Raw genomic sequence first — 19,473 nt, forward strand, 5'->3', positions numbered from 1 at the left:
TGACTGTGCCACTTTAACACAGGGTTAACAAGTAGGCCTAACAATTAATATGGCAGCACTGAAGGACCAATCAACACTCCTTTGTCAGCAGCCACATACTTTATTTATGACACAGCTTCACATTAAGAAGTTACATTTTAATGATGCATTTTCAATAGAGTTTTACAGTCTGCTCCCTAAGAAACTGCCTTAAAACAGACTGCTAGTGAATGTTATAATCTCACACATACAAGCCTCAGCAAGTGAAAGAGAAGACTGACCAATGTTAAAACAATGTTGGGTACAGTTTAAGTAGCAGGTCTTGCTATTCACAAATGTCTCTGAACACTTCCACAAACTGTTTTGTTTAGATTACTTATTACTTTTTCTGTACAAACCACAGTAACCAATTTCAGTTTCGGTTTATGGGAAGTTTTGCTTCCCATAAAGTCCCTCCTCTTGGGGGTGGGACTTTCTAATGGCCCAGGAACTAATAGGTGCAGTCTGCAGCGCTGCACTTCAATTACTGGTCAAAGACTAGCTTTGATCACCGCTACACGTCTACAGCATCACTCAGAGGGTAAAGAAGCACTGCAGCGAGTATAGAGATTAGTTAGTGTGTCATTTTAAACAAACTAATCAGAAACAGAAAGCGAAAAGGAGAAACAAAAACCTATTTTATGCACTAAAGCTGAAAAATAACTAGACAAAAGCAGATTCTCTCTACTAGCCTTTCTACCATTGCACATCTCCGTTCCTACATTCATTCAAACATCACAGTCATGCACATGACAACGTGTTGTTGGCTGAAAAAAAGTGTAATATTCCTAATCTTCACGGTTCTTCTGGTACATGCAAAACTGGCTTTTAGTTCCTGGCTTTTCGGTGGAAACGGGCCAAAAGTTGCTGCCCAGATGGTGCCAGAAGGGACCAACAACAGACTTGGTAACACTACCCTTGCTGGCCTTTGGCAGAGAATATGATCCTGAGTGGTAAAAAGACTTCTACAAAACAGTAAACACACAGAGTAAAAAACAGAATTCCACTGAAGCCTAATAGGCTTTCAGTCTATGTCACTGCTTTTTCTACAGGAAGAAATCAATAGGTCCCGAGGTGAGACAAACAATACTGTGACTGTATGTGTTAAAGGTGAAGGGAGGATGGAAGAGCGGAGGTGAAGAGAAGGAGAAGGATGAGAGGATGGAAGAGAGATGAAGGCAGAGGCACCTTTTATATTGATCTGCAGGGAGTGTGCATGTGTCAATGTCATCTGTGATCAACACTTAATTGTGATTTTTGGGGGCATACATGTGTGCTGGATACGTTGCATGTACTGTATGTGATAATGACGTGTGTGTGTGTGTGTGTGTGTGTGTGTGTGTGTGTGTGGCTGAGGAGGTGAAATGTGAAGGCAGATATGGACGATATAATAGAGTCAGAGCAAAAACAACAGCTGGGGGAGATATTAACCACGAAGGACGCAGCCCCGCCCCACCCAGCACACCCAGCACACACACACACACACACACACACAGCTCCATCCCTTACAGCCTGACCCACCCACTGAAACACCAACTGCCCCCACCCTGCAGTCTATTCCTCTCTATCCCTCTCTCTGGTTCGCCCACCTGTTAGCGGGCTGATCCCAGCACAGTTCAGTGTGTCTGTTAGCCGGTGCTAACACTGACTCTCAGCCTAATGTTACCTAATAGGAGTTGCCAGTGTTGATTTCCTGGGTGCTTAGTAACATGTTCGTCCCAAACGCCCACACAGGATGGGCCTGTCTCTAACCCTTAAAGCAGACTACTCGAGTTTTAATTATGAATGTTCAGCCTTCTGACACCCTCATTAGACATGATATATTTCTGCATTTGGTTAAGAGGTTCCTCAAAGCACTTCAAAGATAAGACAGCCTGAGAAGGAAATAGGGATAGGTGAACGGAGGAACCTGATTAAGGGCCTGGATGTCTAATCATGCATCTGTAGAAAACCACATTATGTATATTCACCTTGTATAGTCAAATAGTAAGTGTCAAATAGGAGTATTTCATGAGCTTGTCAATGTACACTGCAACAAAACTACAAAAGAACGCCAAATATCCTTCTTGTAGACACTGGGAAGAACTCTGAAGACAGTTTGACAAATGTAAAAACATGTTGACATGAAAGAATGAGCTGCAAGACAAAAACAAGGAGAGTCTAAGAAGTTAGAGGGAGTTAGAGCTGGAGCTCATTAAGAATAAAATAATATTCCATAAATCACTTTCTTCCCTCTTCCTTACTTCCATTTTCTCACTTCAGGCTATGAACTAGGACAACAGAAAAACAGCCCGAGTTAAAGAAGCTTTACTGGTGAGACGAGGGAGTGTAGAGCAGGGAGCTCTGCACCAAAACAAATGTGGATGCTATTACTGTTTACCTTTTGTTTTCTCTTCCAGATAAATAGTTTACATAACTGGGCTCAACTGGACTTGTTTAAAACCTGTCTGTGTGTGCTGCAACGCCCCATCCACTCATACATTGGAAAAAGTCTGTCTACACAATCACGACAATTAAGATGTCAGACAAGTGATGGCTGACAATATACAAATATAAGATCCGGGTTGCAAACGAGATGCTGAAACATTTCAAAAGCATTTGATTGGCAGCATTTTAAATTATTGTGAACTTCTCTTTCAACCAGCTTCATGGTTCATTTATCAATTTCCTACGTTTCGCAGCATAAATCTCTGTAACCCTGCAGGAATGTGCCTGAACGTGTTGCATCCAGCGGTGGAATATACAGCACAGAACGTGTAGGTGGAGAGACGACACGATAATTCACAAGTCAAAACAGTTTGACAAACGCTCGTGGCTCGTCACTCCAGTCCTCAGAATCACTCATATCAACGATGTCTATTCGTGAATTCCCAACGTGTCTTTACAGTCAGTTATCGAAGCGTGCGCTCTTTTCAGGTCGCTTACAAAGTGCTACAATCAGTTTCCTTCCCTCCCCTTTTCAGATGTAATGTCACACACTCAAGACAGGCTTTCAGCGCTCTGTGACATGAAACATTATAGCTGACAAAAACAACATTCAATGTTCAAATGAGAAGCTTTTCAGGGACTGAGAAAAGCCTTGGATTAATAGCCAAATGAAAAGGCTAAAACTGAATTACACCATTTGTATTTCTTAACTGCAGAAACCTCCCTCCTGACAGACACTGATGAGGGTGGAGAAACATAAACTCGTCTATTCGCTCCAGCAGAAACAAAAGCCAGCGTCTGTTGACCCGTCCATTATTTTAAATTCATCACCTTTTATAAAAACATCTTGGCTCAGTCGTCGTGGCAGTGAAACTTTCAACAACAGCGATGTCTGCACCCCCGACACCTCGGCTTAACTCGGGGAAACAGTCTGTTTGTGTTGGAACCAGCTGAACTTATCTCACCGCCCTGGCAAAGTTTTTTCTGGTTTCATAACTTCCTAATTTTAGAGCTGAATAGACTAAATTACTTGTTAACATGGAGATTTTTGCTGCTTAAGAACAGTTTAACGGTGGTGAGAAAGGAAGGGAAGCGGTGATGAAGGTAGGGCTGCAACTAATGATTATTTTCATTATCAATTAATCCTAATTGTGAAAAATGCTCATCACAATTTCCCAGAGCCCAAAGTGGCGTCTTCAAATTGCTTCTTTTGTCCAACCAACAGTCCAAAACCCAAAGACACACAACCATAAACGGCAAAGAAAAGCAGCAAATCGTTTTACATTTTTTGTTTGAAAAATGACTGAAACGATTTATGGATTATCAAAATAGTTGGGGACTATCTTTCCATCAAATAATCCAGTAAGAGTCGCAGCTCTGAATGAAAGTGAAAGGTTTGCACAGCAGCCGTGTGCACTGGTACCATCTGTAGCGTCAGCGTCCACGACGGTTTGTTAATCAGTATCTGCAAATGAATACGTCTGTTTCAGATACAACAGACACTTTCAGATATGCATGTATCTGCTGCGATGACACAGTGCAGTCCACTACAGAAAACAGAACCAGGATCTATAAGAACCAGGATCTATAAGAACCAGGACCTATAAGAACAGTATTTAACATCAGCCGATCCACTCACTGAACTACATGTTATTCAGATCAGTTCAGAATAAAAACACACACACACAACTGAGTCGTATCTGCTTCCGGTACCAATCAGAGCTGCTGTTTTTACTTCCAGGAAGCTCGGCTCTGGAGGAAGTGGGCTGCCAACAATGACATCATCATCTTGCACCAGCGGGGGGGAACTGCGTCCGTCCAATATCTGCACTGCATTCCTCTGTTTTCCCCCACACAACATCTCTCTCTCTCTCTACATCCCGAAATTGTGAATGTGCTGTCCTTTGAATGGATTGAATGCTCAACCAGACACACACACACACACACACACACACACACACACACACACACACACACACACACACACTGACTAACACACATGCTAGCAAAGCCCTCCTGGCAAAAGCACAGCAAATAGGCCTCTAACCTCTCATGTCTCATGCTCTCACACACAAACACACAAACACATGGGGAGTAATAGAGTGTGTGTGTGTGTGTGTGTGTGTGTGTGTGTGTGTGTGTGTGTGTGTGTGTACATGTGTGTAGCTGTGTATGTGTGTTGTGGCCTGGCTTTGTGCATGAGTGCTCCTCTTTGCTGGAGGACAACTGACTTGTTTATGTGCATACATCAGTGACACACACACACACACACACACACACACACACACACACACACACACACACACACACACACACACAGAGGGCCTCATTGTGTGTGTATTTGTGTGTACATGAGAGATAGAGAGGAAGAGAGAGAGAGAGAAAGAGAAAGAGAGGGCTATTCACTGTGCTGTGCTGGCAGGTATTCAGTGTGTGTGTGTGTGTGTGTGTGTGTGTGTGTGTGTGTGTGTGTGTTCGCCTTTGGCTGAAGCAGTGAGTTAGAGAGAGAGAGAGAGAGAGAGAGAGGCTGGTCTGGAAAGGTGGAGGAGGAAGAGGAGGAGTGAGGAGGGAGGGGGGAGGGAGGGGTCAGGCTACGCAGTCTTTTCGGCAACTCCCGCCAGAGCTGCGGTTGCCATGGTGACGGGGCGAGCGGAAGCAGAGCCTCCCTCGACATATCCTATTAGGGCGAGAGAGAGAGAGAGAGAAATGGGGGAGAGAGAGAGAGAGAGAGAGTTTGAAAGAGAAAGTAGAGAAAGTACAACGGCGGGAGAAAGAGAGACGAGATGAGATAAAGGTGTGTGTGTGTGTGTGTGTGTGTGTGTGTGTGTGTGTGTGTGTGTGTGTGTGTGTGTGTGTGTGTGTGGTGGGAATAAAAAGAGATGTAGAAAATAAAGAGGAAGTATTCTCCTAACTTCAGCCTGGAAGACGTAACGAGGCCGCAAAATGACATTCGACCTCATTCTGACAAACACTTAACTTGTATGAATCAAACAGCCGGTTTAATCGTTTCCTGTTTCAACCAACCAACAGCCAAACTGCTCTCGAGCAAGGCACTTCAGCTCGTACTGCTCAGTGGCCAAGACAGGTATGTTTTAAAGGGTTATTAGGATAGCAGACACGTCCTCTCCTGAGATATGAGCTGCTTTTTGTCTTTCCAAAACACTGACGTAGGATCGTCCACCGACATTCTCTCACCTCAGAGAGCAAAGACCACCGAGTTCAGTGCGGCCTCATGCTGAGCTCACTCTGTCCACAATGTGGACATATTCTGCAGCGCTCTCGTCCTTGTGGGAGTTGCTATTGCACTCCGTGCGTCCAGATTTGTCTGTGAATGTACAGCGGAAAACCAGGCGAAAACACATCCTGTTGTACAGCGGGATCAGTCGATTCATCGTGCAGCCGATCGACAGAAAAATACCTTTCAAGTATTTTGATAATCAAATCAAGTCATTTTCTGGAATCTGCTGGTGGTCACGCAGACGAAGAGCCAATCAGCAGCAAGGAACAGCGTGCAGGGGAGTACTTTCTATTTTGTGTTTTAATGTGGCACTTAGTTAAGATAATTCAGACAATCCTCTCTTGATGCTTCTTTGTGTTTTGATATTTGTATTTTCTTATGTAATGTTTGTGCTTTCACTCTTGGACTGCACACAAATAGTTTTCAAGACATTTCTATAACATTCATCATTAAAAGAGTTCTGAGTATTCGGAAAAATATACATCCTGTTTAAACCAAGGATGTAAAGCCGGAACAGGCAAACAGTCGTCTTGCCAGAGTTTCTGTTTGTTTACAGGGATGATGCGAATGAGTCCGAATAAAAGTGACAAAAGTGAATTTGAGTGAACAGATGTGGCATTAGGTTGGATATGAGGCGTTTAAGTATTTGTAGGCTCCCAGTGGAGCGAATACCAGGAGGATCTACTTCCTGGAGACTTTATCTTTGGACAGGAAACTCCACTCCCCTCTGTGCGAGGCAGCCACAGAGGTGTGGTCAACACACACACACACACACACACACCCTCTGCTTAATGAGCCCTTACGCAACACTACTCCACCCAGCCCCCACCCTTTACTAACCCAAACCATGCCACAACACAACACACACACATACATACACACCAGACCCCTCCCCCATCTCCTCAAACCCTCGCGGCCTCATGTGAACACTCACAATTCTGCTTTTTCTCTGAAATATAAAGATGTTTTTAAAAATCAGGGGTTTGTTTTCTATCAGCAGGTAGACACTTTGTCAGTCTCTGCTCCCTCCACAACCAGCGCTTCAGCTTGATGTTACACTTTCTGAACATCATCAGGTCTTCTGTCAGCAAAATAAATGATCGACTGAGACGATCAATAAAAACGAACTGAGTCATTGGAAATATGGCAAATAACCTTCAACACAGCATATAAATGTTCTTCCTGTAATGTTTCTCTCTGGGTTTTTACATACGGTATTCTCACTGCGAGCGCTGGCATGAACAGAATATTCAGTTTTGAGACACAACATAGTGCATATAAAGTATTTAAATATTCAACAATCGAGGAATCAGAGAACAGTGGACAATCATTTTAACAGCACTTCCAACATGACCTTTGGCACAGTCCGGGCAGGTATGACGCGACGTCTCTTTGAAATCATCAATGGTCTGATGTGGTCAGCACAACATAAAAACAACAGAGGGGCATCAGCTGAACGGCTGATTTATCAATGGAAATGTGCATCACAGCAAAACTGGAATTATCTGTGAATTCAGTAAAATGTGTAAAAAGTTATATTTAAAAATTGGGTTCTTTCCTTGTTTTTGAACTTGCTGACCGCAGCTGAAAAAGCAAATCAAATCTAAATCAGTTGGAGACACGCTACCTGTGAGACCTCGTATCAAAACAAATTGAAGCTGACCTGACCGTGTGACCTGGGTGCACAATTTCTGACTTAAAACCACGTTGGTAGCTACACAGATGCCATCTGTATGGATTTTCTACACAAGTGCTTTAGTTTGAGAATATCAGCGTAGGATGAAGAACAGCTGGTTTCCTGTCCTACATGTGACTTCCCTCTTAACTTCACCTCCCATCTCCTCTCACCGCTAACAGAGCCAGTTCTGCCCATCCCACATTCTCACATACCATGCAAATCTAAGTCTGCACTCTGCGTCAGGTAGCTAGCTGACCAAACCTCCATCATTATTGCAGCTCCTTGGGAATTAAAATGTGAAATAGCTGAACCAAAATATATTCTTCATTCTGACCCTGAGAGCCTGCATAATGATTTCCAGTGGCCTAGGAGGCGCTGGATGGCGAGAAATGTAGTGCACGGGCGGATGAATATACCTGAAATATTAACCTAAAATAGTTCCAGACTTGGTAAGATATTCTATATTTTATGAATCTGCAGGACATACTAAAACAACTCACAACATAAATATACAACTTTAAATATAAAAAAGTACCTTAAAGCGGATCCTATCACTCCACAACATGTATGTTAAGGCATTAGCATCCAGCTCTGGAGGAAAAAATCTGTCTGTATAAAAATCTGTTTATACGCTGTGTTGAAGGTTATTTGCTATATTTCCAATGACTCAGTTATTCGTTTTTATTGATGGACTATTTTGCTGAATAGAAGACCTCATAATGTTCACAAAGTGTAGGTTGTCGGGGGTGTAAAAGCATGCAGAGACTGACCTATAATTTGACCCCACAAGAGCAAAACTGTCCACCTGCTGACAGAAAATAATCAAATAGTTTTGACTTTGGTGTGTTTTCATCTCCCAAAAACCTGATGTACTCCATTAACCTTTGAATTGATTTTTTTTTGCAGTTTTTCTAAAAAAAAAAAACCAAAATGTAAAAATAATGTTAGCATGGTTAGCTTTCCTAATAAAGACCAAAGGGAACAGCTAGCCTCTGTGTGCATCTCCTTGCTGCTGGCTGTACGGAGCCAGCAGGGACAACAACATTATGAAAAACAAAACAAAAGAAAACATTGAAGGCAACACAGAGGAGGACAAAATGGAAGGCAGTTATAAGCCTGCAGTGCAGCCTCTCCTTATCTGACCGTCCACACCCTCTCCACCTCTACCTTCCCTCCTATCTCTCTTCTCTCCATCTGCACTCTTTCCTCATCTGTCTCCTCGCCACCAAATTCTTTCTTTTTACACTTCCTCCCTTCATACCTCACCCATCCTCCCCTGCAGCCAACAACACCCTTCCCTCCTTCCTCCGTATGTTGGCTGGGTTGATGGCTGCTATAGCGTGCCTGTGACTCCGACAGGCCTCGCCTTTATCATTACTGCTCACGCCCTTTATTCTATACCGTCTTCTGTCAGCGATTATAACAGGGTGCCTGGACCTACCAATCAACATGACACTAAAGCTAGAAATGTCAAAGGTGTAGCAACATGCCAACCTGTAAGCTCGCGCAAACACTCCCAGAGTATTTATTACTTATGATTACATTTAATTAGCATTCAGAAAGTGTAGCCACCAATAGTCATTGTGTCCCTAATCAGGATGGGAAACTACAACCAGCCGGCAGACAAGCGCTCGTAAATAGGAGCTGTGACATGTAGGTCTCTTCTAATAGCCGGGAGGCCGGCCAGGTAGCCAAAATAATGTGGCCTTTTCCGGAAGACAACAGGCAGACGAAACAATCTTTACACCTAATGATAGATCATTTAAATTCTATACCGTATAATACACGATTAAAATCAAAATATTCAAGACAGGGCAGTGGAACCTCCTATCATTATCAAACTAATAATAATGACATCGACAGGTCTCTTAATTCAAGACAAACCCAAAACAACAACTAGACTTTAGTTAATGAATGTTTCCTGGTGCTGTTTAATGTTTGTTTACATCAGTCATCATCAACACTGCAGGAAACAGGCCTAGATGTTCAAATATGACCCGTCATCAAAAACTAAATGTAGACAAACTCTTCAATAAAGTATTTATGTGGTAAGGTGCACTTACTGTTAAGTCGCTTGAGACAAAAGTGTGTGCCAAATAAATGCAATGCAACGTATTGAAAGAGGTCTGGGGATTTTTGGGCACTCTAAGGTTTCAGTTATCAAAGCAACATAAAACAACTAAAAACAGCTCCAGATCAGAGTCCAAAATGTTGACTAACACCATTATCTGGCATGAAACACAATATGTTTATGTAGCGGGGAGGATTTAATAACTTCTTGTGCTATTAAGTGTTCATGTTATTTTGTCTCCTCTAAGTTGCCTCGTCTGGCCGTGATTTAAAGGCTTGGACTGCACATTTTGTCATGTTTATTTACACCATTCAAATCCTCTGAGACATGAATATCTGAGGTAATAAAAAAGTCATGTAAAAAAAGAGGAGTTGACTGAAAGATACGGGCACTCCCCTGCTTTAGAAAACTCTGCTCTGTTTCAATCATAAGGAAAAAGATGCAGCTCTGCGCTCCAAATTAGCTGAATTTATTAGCAGACGGTCGGACCGAAATAGTTTTATCCTGAGAAATAAAACCGCTGGGGCATTAAGGTGACATAAAGAGTAACGCTAGCAGGAGTTTGGTTTCAAGAGGAGCTTTTCTCCTCAAAATGATTCACACAGTCTCTTGTCAGGGTGCCTCGGCGCCGCTGTGACCTCTGACCTGCTCACTATTTATTTCATGGAGCTTGCTCTACTGATACTCTCCCTGAAAGCCACTCAGGATTAAAACAAACAAAAGGTCAACTTCGCTGCTTGAAATGCAAAACCGCAAATGTCAACACGCAGTGAGAGCAATTAAGTAGTATTTGTTGGTAAAGTGTATTTTATGACTTTCTACGTCTTTTTATCCATCAGTCATTTCCAGCCTCCATCAGCACAACCTGCTCTTCCTGCTCCTTCACGTTCCTGACGTCACGTCGACATCCTGTCATCTTTATGTATCCAGAGAAGCCGAGTGCACAAGCTTTACCCTAACCCTCCTCACGTCACATTCACACAGTTCCAGTCATTCATTCCTTCACTGCTGCTGGAGTTATAAGGGGTTAAATGCTTTGCTCAAAGGCTCTCCTGCTACTACTACTACCTTCTTACTGGTCTGGGAACTGCTGAGCCTACTGTCAAAGGCCTACTGCATCATCGCTAACGCTACCACTGATGGATTAATCACTTATCAATCAAAAACTCAAACATCAACACAATCCAAACATTCTCTGGTTTTAGCTTCTCAAATGTGTTGAATTGAAATTTCTTGGCCAGACTAACAAAACTATTTGAAGACGTCACCCCGGGCTCTGTGGCTGGTATTTTCCATTCTTCTCTGACTCTTATAGACTAAACTATTGATTAATTAATGGAAAAATCACTGACATTTAACTGAAAGCTTTTCTTTCTTAATGTGAGGTTGTTCTTTCCTGGGAAAAAGAGAGTTTGGAAAAAGTAGCAGAGGAAGAAGACTTGGTTGATTCGCCTGCTGACTGCTTCACCAACTCAAACTGCATCCAGAGATCATACATTACCACATTTCTACATTTCAAGAAAATAAAGCACCTGATGCTCCTGACCTTCATCACGACCATCACCAAACTCCTCCTGTGCCTCACATACACACCCTCCTCATCCTCCTGTACCGCTCACCCTCCATACATCTCTCCTGTCACTCCTCCAGTAATTTCACTCCATCCATCATCAGTTCATCCCTCGTTCTGTGCTCCGCCATGCATCCTCTGTCTTCACAGGAAATTACCTCTATCTAATATCCATTTCCAAAATGAAATTCCTGCAAATTCTTAAAAAGTTTGCGGTGATAATTTCAAACAATGACTGACTGTGAAATCGCTGCCCTGTCAGTGGGATGAATTTAAATAAATCAAATCTTTGAGGGCACCTTTAAAGCAAAGCACCCTCAAAATATGACAGCAGGACACAGGTAAAGTTCAAGGAGAGCAGCTTAGAAATAGTTTTGAGTTGATATGTAAGGTCCAATTCCACATAATGACAGGTGGAGGCATCATTTCAGCTTTCAGTAGGCAGCTAAAATTTCATGTTTTCAATATTTTCAAAAAAGCTGTCAAATCAACATCTTTTCAAAGTCAAAATGCCGAAGCTCCTCGTGTGTTTTTTAAAAACGCCTTTGCCATGTTTGTCTGCCAGCAGGATTTTCGAAAACCAATTTCCATTCAATTTTGAAAACAGAAAAGGTGCGAAACAACTGATTACATTTCAGTTTGTTTGGTGATCTGAATCTGGGATTCTACCCAAAATGATTTTCAGCAGTAACTGAAAATTATAACACTTTCAAAAACAAAGTCCGCGTATGAGACGGGGAAATAGAAACTCACTGTTGACCTTTCATAGCAGCCGGCTGTCACAGGTCACCTGTCACCTGGGAGTCATTGTTCACAAAGAACACACATTGCTACTTAACCGCAGAACTACACCAGACCTTGTACAAATATATTTGCAGGAGATATCCACAAGTGGTTGCTGACATGTTCACACTGAATAATGAGCATTGTGGTGCAGGTGAAGAGATTTTTCTCTCTGGTCTCTCTGGTGAACAATCGTGTTCAAGTATTTCTGAGATTCCAAACACATTAATCTGTTACTCAAACTGGACTTCCTGTATTGTCTTTCATCATCTCGCTGGTACCTGAAACAACACACGGCTACCCAGGCAGCTCCCTGCATAGGTTTTAACGCAGTTTGTTTGAAACACATAAAAAAGACTTGATTTTAAGACAATAGGTAGATAATAGTTTTAAAGGTTTAATAATAATAATCCGCGACAATCCCTCCTCACACAGGAAAACCATGTGTGCACAACTACAGCAAGTACGGCGCACTGTTTATATACTGACAGGAAGTCAGTATATAAACTGTAATACTTTTACTACTTTGTTTTCTCTTCCAAATACGTTTGGTCACCCCGGAGGTTTGTGTACAACCTGTCTGATCGTCTGACCACTCCTGTTTCTCGCATTCAGTCGTGTTCCCAGATCTCAGCAGTTAGCTTGGTGAGTACTATGAAACTAAGACCCAGGTTGGAATGAACCAGAACAGAGGATTCGACGACTGAATGTTGGTGTGAAATGGAGGTCATGGCTGAATCACGTATGCCTCCCATGTTTGCTGTTCATTCCTGAAAATAAATAAAAACTACAAGATCGAAACTGGACTCCCTAAAGTTGGAACCCTAAGAGAGGTGAGAGTCGTATCATTAGACAAATTAATACTCCGTTAATCGCCGACTCATTTGTAAATCTTCTTGATGCCAAGATAAGTCGGAGCATTAAAATGAAATCCTCCTCCGGTGTCTGTGATTTCAATCCTGCATGTGTTGAGTGCGAACTCGACGTGATCAAACACGTCTGATCGCGAGTCGGCGGCCACACCTGCCCACACCCACCTGACTCTCATCCATCCATCTAATCAATCAACCAGCCAATCACCTCCATCCACCCCGCCTCCCCCTCCTCACCGTGCACTCCATCTCCTCTGGCTCAGGTTTGATCTGTATGGAGGGCATGTCTGTCTCGCCCCCCTCCTCCTCCTCCTCCTTCGCTTCCTCCTTCTTCTTCACAGACTGTGTTGCCACTTCCTCTCGCTCCTCCTCGCCCGCTTCCTCCTCCTCCTCCTCCTGCGGCGGCCGAGGCCTGGTCGCCGGCTCCACCTCCTTCTCCTCCTCTTCCCGGGCTGCAGGCGGCGGCGGTGATGACGACGGCGGCGGCGGCGGTTGTTGTTGTTGTTGGGTCAGGGCGCTCTGCTTGGCCGGGCTCCTCTGCTTCTTCTGGGCGCCGGCGGCACTCTTCTTCTGCTTAGGAGTCGACTGGCACTGAGGAGGAGAAGAAGAAGAGACAGAAGGTGAGAGGAGGAAGGAGGATCTCTGACAAATAGAGGAAGAAGAGAAAAAGGTAGGGAAAGAGAAGAAGGGGGCTGAGGAAGGGAAGAGAGGAGGTGATAGGGGGGTAGTTGAGGAGTAAAGTGTGTGCGGGGGGGGGGGGGACAGGTAGGAGAGGAAGCAAGACAGGAAATGGCATGCTAGAGTTTGGAGGAGAAAAAAAATGCATGACAACAAGCATTACCTCTGCTCTAAAAGCTGGCTAAAGGAAACCCCCCTCCTCAAAAACCTGCCAGAAGGAGGGGGGGGTAAAAAACACACTCAGACCCAGACTCTTTAAAAGAAGATAGAAAATTAAAAGGCAAAGAGAGAGAGAGAGAGAGAGAGAGAGAGGAGGCAGAGAGACAAAGGCCTAATCCTGAGGCTGCCAGTGAGGGAATGAGAGCGCAAGAGAAATAACAGACACACAGAGAGAGAGGGAGGGAGGAGTAGCCGTGAACTGACCCCTCCCTCCCTTTCAGCGGCAGGCAGGCGGACACACCCTTTTCTGGAAGCCGAGCGAGAGACACACACAGAAAGAGAGAGAGAGGTGTGGGGAGTGCCGAGGCAGAGGGACTCGACACACACTCCTCTAGCAACACACACTTCTCTTCCTCTCTGTCTCCATTTTCTCTCCCCGTCCTCTTCCTCTCTCAGACATTCAAATGTACAACAACTCCATGTGAGAATAACCAGCTCTCCTACAAATAAAACTGCATGACAACTTATTAATAGTCGAGCGAACAGAACATCATCTACTTGAAGGTTTCCTCTGAATCCCAATTGGACGGAAATATTCAGTGAGGTGTAGCTCCGGTTATCATTTGAAATGTGTCAGTAACAACAGTATATGCGACACCCCGGTTTCTGTAAAACAACAATAACAAAACGACTACTTTCTCGGTACTTTCCTTTCAGGATTATACAATATGCAAGGCAACCAATACGAGAACTTTGTCTAAAATTGGTAAAATTATGATTTAAATGAGAAAAGACAAAGTTAAGAGCAAGATTTCATTTCAGTCAGGGTAGGGGTTCAGTAACCTGCCCTTATGAGGCTAATTAAGAATAAATAAGAAATTAACTTGTTATAAAAGGCCTCTTACATTTATCAGCTCTGTTTTTCCCTTAAAATCAATACTTAATAACATGTTAATATTGGCCATATTATATTAACAGTAGTACAATAATGGCGGAGGGGAAAATAGTCCCCACATTTGACGACTGACCGCAACTCACAATTACTTTTATAATTCATTAGTCTGTTGATTATTTTTATAATTACTTGTTTAGTTTATAAAATACAGAGAAAAATGAGAGAAAAGCAGCAAATAATCACATTCAAGAAGCTGAAACCAGAAAAATTGATTTAAATGATTAATCAATTATAAAAATTGCTGTGATTTACAGCTCCAGAATCTTTTTCATCATGCTGTAATTTCAGTCTTCAACCATATTACCATCAAAGGCAGTAAGACAATCAATTTAAACCGCGAGGTATGAAATCAAATTCATATTTCGCCGTCTTCTGTTTTTCTCTGTGCATGGACTGATCCAGCTTTCGTTGTCCCACTTGTGGGAAACCCACAGTTTGAACACTGCAGATCGACAATAGCGGAAGTTGTAAAAAAAGATGACTTCCCTTCAGATTCTGTCTTTATCGTCTTCCCCTTTGAGCTCAGTTGTTGCTGATGTGAATGCGGTTACAGCCGACGTTTCAGGGGAATTGTTTAGAGTTGTGGTTTTAAAAAGAAACCAGAATTTGTGAGATCTGCACGTCCACACATGAGCTGCATTTCTTTAAGTCTATGGGCCTTGAACGTGAACCTGACTCAAGTGGACACATCTTGTTGGTGTCTCCTGATGAAGGCAGTTGCGTGGTGGAACCTGCACACACTAAGGGACAATCACACTGACGGATAGGAAGGTCCAGCATGGCTTAGTATTGATCATGTCATCCTGTGTGAGCGAGCTTTGAAGAGGAAGTGGTACTGAAATGACTTCACACCCTTTTTCTATCTTTCTCACAGTGCCACAGACGCTCCAATACACCAACCAGTCCTCTACTTCCTGTCTGCAGTAGCGACCCTGCTGCGCAACCCACCGCTTGTCGTGGGAAATGTAGAGCTTTGTACAGTCCATATGCCTCTAGGAAATAATATTACCCTACCCTAATACTAACCCTAACAGTCAAGCCCGGCGGCATCCAACTGATAGTGTTTACATTACGAAAATGAACAGTGACACTGAAGTATTCATTGTAGTAGTTTGTCTCGGACTGGTCCAGGTGGATCAAACTACTACACACTGTTGGATAGATTGACTTACAGCAATGCATCCCTCTTGTGAGCTTATCATTAGTTTTGCCTGTGAAATCTTTTATCTTCAAAGTAGCTACGCCCATCATATAGCTGTAGCAGAGGAAAAAGTATTATAATATTTACTTCTAGTACTAGTACAAGGTCACAGTAATAAAATGTTGATCTGTCTGCAGCTGTTTTGAACCACAGATTCGTTCCTGATTTCTAAGGTTTCACTGGCACACAGCTGTTGATTTATGAGCATGTTCTGTGGTTAAAATGCTGAAAATGTCACATTCAGTTCCACAGAACGGAGTCAGTTTATCCTGAATCCAGTCATGAAGACAACTCCAGGTCGTCCTAAACGTGACATAACCACTGGACTTTCCCACATTGATTCCATCAAGTGTTATTTATTTGTTTTGTTTACTGTGTTTTGTTCTGGGACTGCAGGCAGAGACAGAGCCGTGGCAGGCTGCTGCAGGCCAACATGTGACCCGGCTACAGTGGATTCCACAGTGAGGTGTGGCCTCAGCCAATCAGCCTGGGTGTGGCTGCAAGCACCCCTCCCACACACACACACACACAGAGGACACACACACACACACACACACAGAGGACACACACACACACAGAGAGGACACACACTGGCCTCTCAGTCCCATTGTGATGGGACAGAGCCCCCTCTGTGTCTCTAAACAAAGGTAAAGGCAGCTTGATGTCACACCTTCCCCCCAACCAGCAACCAAAAACACAGCCAGCGTCTGAAATTACACCAAACCTCCCTGAAACATTTGTACTTTACTTTCTATCTCTGTATTTCCTGGGTCTCTGGACAATTTATTATTTTATACGAGAGGCAAACAGAGCATGTGACACATCTGGTTATTTCAAATACAGCGACCACTGAGTTTAAGAGCGGATTTCTTTTCAGCCAGCTAAAACGTCGAGGGTTTTGCAATTACATTCAACAATAACACAGGAAGGAATCCTTCTGAGAGTCTGATTTCTACACCAACAGGAGCAGGAAATGGACCACAATGCACTTCAGCGAGAAGGTTACACTCTAAGTAAGGAGTGCCACTTTTGATTCAGTTTTATACTTAAAACTCTGTGTTAAGACCAGATATCATACGAGCGCAGGAAACAGGGACTTCTGTAAACCCCCGTTACAAATTTAACTACGTGTAAATTATAAACTGCATTCAAGAAGTCTGGATTCCAAGAATGAACAGGATGAGCAACGTGAGTGGAAAGGACGTTAATTAAACATCCTGAATTTGAATTCATAAAAACATGATATAACTATAGAAATGGTTCATCTTTCACAGCCGGTCGTCACGTCCTTCATCTTCTCATCAGTTCAGTTTGTTACAGCACAATGTTGATGAACTGTTCTCCTCTGATGGCCTCGTTGTCACCTGTTCTCTTCTGTGATTGGCCACCTCTTACCTGTCTTTCATGTTGAACCTGTCCATTCAACTCTGCGGAGGTAGCATGAATACGAATGGCTCTCAACAACAATCAAACCATCCCGAATGAAATCAGACATCCTCACCACCTTCTTCTTCCAAGTTGTAAATTCAACCCGGCAGAAACAATGTAAACCAGTAGTGTCTGTTTTTGGTCACAAGATGGAAACTCAAGAGGTGCTTTGACTCACGTCACAAAGTCAAATCACTTTCTGTCTTCAACGTTTTCTCATCTCACGACTGAAGAAGTTTGTAGGGGGGGTTTTGCAAATGAAAAACAGAATTTCCTAATAAATCAGATAAGGTGCTCGAGACATTATACAGTTGTGAAAGCACCACTGTTGACATTTTTAGGTGAGTGTCAGACGGTCTTGAGGAGGGAGGATTTGTTTTTGTCTGCTGTAAAAAGCTGAAGGCTGCGGACGGCACAGCTGAAGGGCAAAACGCCACCGGCGGCTTTAAGTCAAACACACTCCTTCAGTTCCAACTCTTGGCAGCTGCTGTTCACCCTTAAGACCCGGTCACACCAGCACTTAAAAATTTAGCAGCAAAATCAGTTCTTTCCATTGGAATGCATTCGAGCCAGTTCTAAAATATGCTTTTCACATTGGGCTCAACTTTGCTGAACTGTGACCCGTGACTTTGCGACCTTTGAGGGAACGCCGGAGGGTTTAAGTGGAGGAAGCCGTCGTAGCTCATTAGTTGTGTGTCACCATCCAGTTTTATTTAAAAAGAGTATAAACTCTTTGAAAGAAGAGGAACGGTTTACAGACAGGATTGAGACTGTGTAAGCTTACTGTCCCTTTAGTGGCCGAGCTTGGAAACAGCTGGCAGTTAGCGAGCTCGTTAGCTTGGAGAGTGTTTGAATTTGAATTGAACTCTTTACAATCTGTACAATCCTGAGAACAATGCCACCGGGGTTAGCTTTTGTGACTGACTAGCACGAGCATGTTCCCAGCTGGCTAGCATGTTAGCTGTTAGCTCCCACGTCAGCAAGCGTCTAAAGGCAAAGATTCATTTCAGGAAACAACTTTTTACAGCCACCGTTCAAACCTACCAGGGGTTGAGTTTATGATATTCACAAAATGATTTCTGATCACGTAAAAGATGAGTTTTTGAGTTTTGGGGGGCTTTCTCCATGTTTTATGTCATATACATATTGGCTTCTGCAATCCTGAGTATAGTTATTATCCTAAATGTACTGTAACCTTGTGTATTTGGTTTCCTTGGAATCAGTAACGTCATACAAATTAAACGTTTTTAAAAACAAGTAAAAACTAAATATCTGATATTTTGCTACACAGTCTTACATTCTGCTTTCCTTTCTTAACACTTTTCTGACTAGTAGACATTGTGTCCAGAATAAATCTGCTCCACATATTTTGGATTGGAAGAGCAAAGTGCTGCAGCCAGACCTGGATCGAACAGGATTTGCAAATAATTCCTTAGCGTTTGTTTTTGGCCTAATCTGGAGCTCCAGCTAGGTGGAGTTCAGACGGAGCCACGTAAGCAGTAAATCACAGAAAACAAAACACTCTAAATTGAAATTTTAAGTCGTCTGAACTTTCTGGAGTTGTGCTTCAGCATTCAAACCACACCCATTCTACCACTGCGAACAGAACGAAGCAAACACTGAGAATCTTTTTGCAAATCCTACTTGATCCACATCTGCTGGCAGACGAGGCAGTCAAGGGGAAGGAGTACAGTGAAGGGGTCAGGAGTGTGTGTGTGTGTGTGTGTGTGTGTGTGTGTGTGTGTGTGGAGAGAGCAGCACTAACAAGTAGTGATAGTGAGAGACTGTGTGAGTGTGTATGCGCATGTTGTGTGTGCATAAATGAGGAGTGACAAGAGTGTGTGTGTGTGTGTGTGTGTGCCTTCCCCCAGAGGAGGGGTCCCACTGTGGAGTTCCAGGAATAAAAAGGGTGGGGTGGGTGTGACCCTGTGAGCCTCTGATCCCACCACAGGAAGTCAGTATGGGGGTAGAGACGGACGAGGAGGGCTGGAAACGACAGACACTGACGCGGTGTCACCTCCAAGTCGAGGAAACGGCAAACACAACCAGAGGAGGGAGCAACAAACTCTCACTTTGTTGACAAGGTCCGACAGAGCGTAAACAAATGACAGTAAAGCTAGTCGAGCTAAGATCCAGTGTTCCCGACTGTTTTTGGCGGAAAGCGGCTAAAACCTGCTCTAAAGGCGTGAAGCATATTTCGGAACGGACTCGAACGCATTTAAAAGTCAAAGAAAAGACGTGAGAGGATCCCAGCAGACGCACACTCGCTCTGAGTGAAGCAAAGACGCGTCCACGTGAGAATACTTCATTGATATTATACAGTACCGGTGCTCCCATTCTGAGCTGGAGATGTGATCTTTTGTGGTCACGTCGAAGCCGTAAAGTGTAAAATGAA

At 43.3% G+C, this 19,473-nt stretch overlaps 1 protein-coding gene across 1 annotated transcript in view; it reads right to left on the reverse strand.

Moving 5' to 3' along the window:
• The window catches only part of klf8 (Kruppel like factor 8), a 56,907-nt gene that overhangs the window by 12,514 nt on the left and 24,920 nt on the right, over nucleotides 1–19,473 (reverse strand). Inside the window, exon 2 of the mRNA XM_070917318.1 lies at nucleotides 12,895–13,248. Coding sequence (XP_070773419.1) covers nucleotides 12,895–13,248 — 354 coding nt within the window. The remainder of the gene's footprint in view (nucleotides 1–12,894; nucleotides 13,249–19,473) is intronic.

Source organism: Enoplosus armatus, chromosome 13 (assembly GCF_043641665.1).
Source record: "Enoplosus armatus isolate fEnoArm2 chromosome 13, fEnoArm2.hap1, whole genome shotgun sequence".
In the NCBI taxonomy this organism is placed as follows: domain Eukaryota; kingdom Metazoa; phylum Chordata; class Actinopteri; order Centrarchiformes; family Enoplosidae; genus Enoplosus; species Enoplosus armatus.